We start from the raw sequence: 4,920 nt of genomic DNA, 5'->3' as shown, positions 1-4,920 counted from the left end.
TACATTCATAAATATAATCCTACAATTTTCTATTACCACCCAAAATAGCAGGGCGTGAAATGTGTCTTCTATAAGTAAATTTAAAAATACATTTTTCTCCTACTATATATAAATGATCTAGAAAATAATCTTCTTTAAGAAGTCGTGCGACGCATTAATCACTCCCCAACTAATAAAGGACCTCATGTAGTTCAAGTGCACGCCTTTGTAGAAAGAAGTTAAGCTTCGATTCCTGGAGATGTAGACCTCGCGAGTCACAGCCAGAAATCTCTCATAGTTGCCGCCGATCTTCGACTGCATGTGTATCTTGATTACATTCATTGGATAAAACACTGTGCTGGTGAAGCCGCCGATCAGAGCGCCGCTGACAAAGTTTGTCATCAGCGACTCCTTTTCGCCTAGCAGTACCTTCGACTGATCCCGCAACGTGAAGAACATCAGATTGGATAAGCCGTTTCTGTATATGATAGGAACCATACCGCGATAACATTCAGTCACTCCGTGATTTGACAACAGATACCTGAATGCATGGGAGGTATTCTTGAACTTTTCGTGATATCGCCAATCCTGTAGCAACGTTTGTATTCTTTCAAACGGCATGAGGAGAGCTTCCACCGTACCGGCTACATTCGCCGCTAATATTTTAGACAGTACATCGTTTCCAGTTAGCAGACAGAGCCTCTGCTTGCATCCTTCATATACGCTGAACATCAAACTGAGGGACAAAGTCTTTTGACATAGAGGCGGCAAAATTCCACGATACAGCAAATGTATTCCCTCTCGAGATATCTGCCCGACCGCGGCATCCACAGGTACGCCTTCCAAAATCTGAATATTATAACACAAATAATGTTTATATAGATATTTGAAAATTACAGTAGTATTTGTTAATCCCAGATAAAATATAATAGTTGTATTAAGTCTGTTTTTGTAGCTGACTTTAAAGAGCTCTTTGCATTAACAGTGAAATACAATAGATATATGTTTGATATTTATATTTATATGTTTGAACAAGAAGTTCAGTCCAATGCAATAATAAATGAAAAACCTAATGCTAATCCATAGGACTTTGTCATAGGTTTGTTTTCTGTAGTTAAAAACTAGTATATAGAAAGTGAGACTTTTAGAAGTTAAAGTGAAATAGATATTTAGTTTGATATTTAGTAAAAGTAAGAAAGAAAGTTCCAGTACAAAACTAGAAAAACAGACCTTATAACTTTATTTATCATTTATAAGTGAATTTATAAGTAATAAATTAGGTCACAAGTATGTCTTTATGATACTGTTATGACATTTAGATTCTATATGAGATTCTATTTATACTATACAAGTACCTGTCTAAATATAATTTTATTAATTGGATATGTGACAGAGACATTGATGACAGCAGCGCCCCAACCACAAAAAAATTCTTTAACATCACTATCATTGAGTCTCAGGACCGAATGCAATGGAACCTTCTCCGACGTCACGTTACTCATATTAGACTAATTTTTAGGAACAATAGGTACATCCGAGAAGAAAAACATTCAATTGTTCTAATTCTAAATGTATTTTATCTCCATCCAATGATATTCGTGAGTATTGCATTTTGAACCAAGTATTCTCTATCTGAAAGAATAACAGCAAATATAAATTATCATTGATGTCTAGAACACTTGTCTTTATCTTTCAGATTTATGCCAGAGGCATAATTATATAACATTTAGTCAGCTTTTTAAATCTATATCTAATTCTTATTATATATATATATATTATTATCCATTTTTATTTACATTATAAATACATATTATATGTGTAATCTATTATTTACATATAATATATGTACTTTTACATTAGTGCAATTTTAACGTACATAAATTTATGTCTCTATACAAATATACCTATTCTCATTTTTTTGTCTGATCAATAATAAAGCATTACATATTCGGATAATACAAAAGGATAACAATATAAATCTTTGATTATATTATATAACCTAACCTAATCGTATCACACGTGTTTACGTATTTTCACCTACTTCTAATTTACGTTTCATTTACTTTTTACCAATCAATCCATAATTATAAGATATTTAAATCGTTCGGAGTTTCAGGTGTCGTTTCAATCGTGCTTGAGATTACTCACGACTCTTTACATCACGATCTTATCATCACTAAATTTTTAATCCAACTTCTGTCTGATAGACTAATTCATGTCACCTGATGTCTGTTTCACCGATCACAGCTGATTGCAGCTGATCAATGTTCGTCCATAGATCTACTATTTACTCGATATACTCAAGAGTGGTATACTCTATAAAGTGTAGGAACTCCATTTATTTCTTTATACTTGCTGTACGATCCAAAAAAATATGTATTCCTATTCTATAATATTTTTTTGTACCTAATAATAATAATTAATGTATCTAATAAACAATATAATCTCATACGTTTATAATAATAATATAAAAATTATATATATAAGAATTAAATTTTTATAAGATGTGTTATATAATAATTAGCAATCATAATTCCATACCTCCCTTAATAAAGGGGATCCTATACCTGAAGTCGTCTGTATTATCGACTAAACCATATAATTTTTGTATAACAATTACTTTTTTCCAGGATTACAATGTACACGTGTAATACGTGTCTGTGAGATGGAGTCTACTGAGAACACCAAAAAATTTCAAAATTGAGATCTTCTTTACCATTTCTTAGTCCAATATAGTGCTTCGAAGCTGTCACATCCTAGGTTTGTCGCATCATATGCTCCAATATGCTCCTATTATAGTTCCTACTCTAATACATTTATTAGAATGAATAGGAACTATGGCAGGAGCATGTTGGAGTATACGACGCGACAAACCTCTCGACAACATTTGTGTCTCTTGTTGGAAGGCATCTTTTTAACATCCATAGTACGAAACTGACCAATCACAGTCACTCTATTCTTCAGGGGAATAGCTATGATTGGCTAATTTCATATGGACTAAACCTGCTATATAAACGAGTCATTGGGCGAGTTCAAAACGGCTTAACGAGCGATTGAATATGATTGGTTGAATCTATAAGTAACAACCAATTATACTAATTTGCTTGGCAAGCAGACTAGCCGCTTTGTCAACTTGAACGAGCCCGTTAGAAGAGCATACGTCATTAATCCAACCCAGGATATCTTTCCTTGCGCAAGGAAATCCCTTCCACCATGATTCAGTCGCATATAACAAACGGCGGAGTTAGTGTTTCTGAGTAGTTTGTACTGTACATCTTAAAGCTTAACAATAATTGTCTTGCCATTTTTAATCTTTATTAGTGCAAATATCCGTTCGGTGATAAGTACGTTACGTTATACAATGCTTCGCATCGCTAAGATTTTTTCATCAACCGCCCAAAATATCAATAAGGCCATTGAGGCACCCTTGGCATTCAACATCACGTCCAGGTGAAATGCCATTGTCATGTTCATTTCACTCGAGCAACCTGTTGCCAATTGGAGCAAACTTCCAATTAAGAAAATCATATTCATCTTCTGACTGAATACATTTAAATTGCCGATCGAATTTCGATTCGCTTGCAACGCAATATGCTTGTTATTATGTAGAATAAATAAAAACTCGATTTTTAACTTAATCGGCTCGCAATTTACAAAATTTGCATGATGTGCGTGACATTTAGCTTCGATCGCGAATGATTGATAAAAGATTAATTTATACGTACATCAATTTGTAATTCCATGTTGATATTTTTAGTTTTAAGCGTGTGCGTCTGACGCAGTCTGACGTTACATGAACTTTGGACTGTGCTCTGTAAATATGCTTGTCGAACATGTATTCATACATGTACGCATCGCATACGCTAGGTATTACGTTCTGTATGTTTATCTATAAATCTATAGATATCAACACACAGTTATTTAAATACTTGATCCGTATGTTACTCATCAGGTCCTAAGTTCACAGATTCTAAACATCTAAAGATAGGAGACTGAAACGTGTTGCCTATTCTAGCCAGTATATTATCATACACTGGAAAAAGAATCTGGTTGCATTAATTGGAATTCTGATTGAAAATGGACAAATTAGAACTTTCTAGTTGAATCTATTATAATTTTAGTTGAGATTATTAGAATTTTGATTACGATCAGAATTTTCTGGTTCGTTCATGTTCAATCTGAAACTTTAATCAATTTATAATAGTCGAATTTTGTATTTAAATTGTCTTAGTTTAATTTTAAGATGCTATAAATGAAGATGTAAAAAATCACAGCTGTATTAGAATCTTACAGTCAAAGAGTAAGAAGAAAATTTAGCAGAATTAGACTTAGTCGACCCCAACTAAAAATAACATAACATCAATATTTCGTATTTAAAAATATAAATGTAATATAATACATGATGTTACATAACAGTTATATATATATATATTGTTGTATATGAAATTACAATATCGACGATCTTTAGTTAATAATCTTTAATTAGTGTCGACTGGGAACTATGAATACTGACCTAAGATTCCTTTGTATAATAAAAGAAATTTCAAATTAAAATAAGAAGCAGAAGAATCAATTCAATATATGTGTAACATCACAGTATAAGTATATATTATTTTACAAATGGAAAATACAATTGGAAAGGTGACGCGGATGAGATTATATTTATTTATAAGATGACTCGATATATAAATAATACAATGATATTCTAAACATTAAAAAATTTTTGATGTAAGGAAAAACGACTTCTTTTCTAAACATATTTTGAGGTGCTAAAGTCAAATCTGTTATCAGAAAAATTTAAATTTTAAGATCCTTTTATGTCATGTTAATTGTAAGATTAGTATTTCTTTTTAAATAACTTGAATGCGACAAGTGATGAGTAAGGTGAATATTTTCATCAGAATTTAATAATCAGAGATATTGGGACGAATCCAGCAAACG

General features: G+C 32.0%; 2 protein-coding genes across 4 annotated transcripts in view; one reads left to right on the top strand and one right to left on the bottom strand.

The window, feature by feature from the left end:
- Positions 1–6: 6 nt before the first annotated feature.
- On the bottom strand, positions 7–2,212 carry LOC108754578 (solute carrier family 25 member 51). Of its 3 annotated transcripts, none has more exons than XM_018497009.1 (3): positions 1,984–2,212; positions 1,335–1,611; positions 7–828 (listed from the first exon to the last, which is right to left on the bottom strand). In XM_018497009.1, exons 2-3 carry the CDS (start codon positions 1,479–1,481, stop codon positions 118–120), a joined length of 858 nt encoding a protein of 285 aa, XP_018352511.1. In that variant the 5' UTR covers positions 1,482–1,611; positions 1,984–2,212; the 3' UTR covers positions 7–117. The 3 variants fall into 3 exon arrangements, with proteins under 3 accessions (XP_018352511.1, XP_018352512.1, XP_018352513.1); XM_018497010.1 differs by having other exon boundaries at positions 2,021–2,212; XM_018497011.1 differs by having other exon boundaries at positions 2,043–2,080.
- A 1,128-nt stretch (positions 2,213–3,340) lies between these two features.
- Positions 3,341–4,920, top strand: part of LOC108754526 (very long-chain specific acyl-CoA dehydrogenase, mitochondrial) — a 6,113-nt gene continuing 4,533 nt past the window's right edge. The window contains exon 1 of the mRNA XM_018496910.1: positions 3,341–3,429. Within this exon, the coding sequence (XP_018352412.1) occupies positions 3,341–3,429 (89 nt within the window). The remainder of the gene's footprint in view (positions 3,430–4,920) is intronic.

The sequence above is a fragment of the Trachymyrmex septentrionalis genome, unplaced genomic scaffold (genome assembly GCF_001594115.1).
Source record: "Trachymyrmex septentrionalis isolate Tsep2-gDNA-1 unplaced genomic scaffold, Tsep1.0 scaffold8, whole genome shotgun sequence".
NCBI lineage: Eukaryota > Metazoa > Arthropoda > Insecta > Hymenoptera > Formicidae > Trachymyrmex > Trachymyrmex septentrionalis.
The sequence above is the reverse complement of the archived record's forward strand: the minus strand, read 5'-3'. Positions and strand labels throughout refer to the sequence as shown.

Bases quoted from the DNA above. Each gene is read 5' to 3' on its own strand.
- LOC108754578 (XM_018497009.1), bottom strand. From the start codon at position 1,481: ATGAGTAACGTGACGTCGGAGAAGGTTCCATTGCATTCGGTCCTGAGA. The intron at 829-1,334 runs GTACTTGTATAG...TATAATATTCAG, and splicing joins ATAAAATTATATTTAGACAG to ATTTTGGAAGGCGTACCTGT.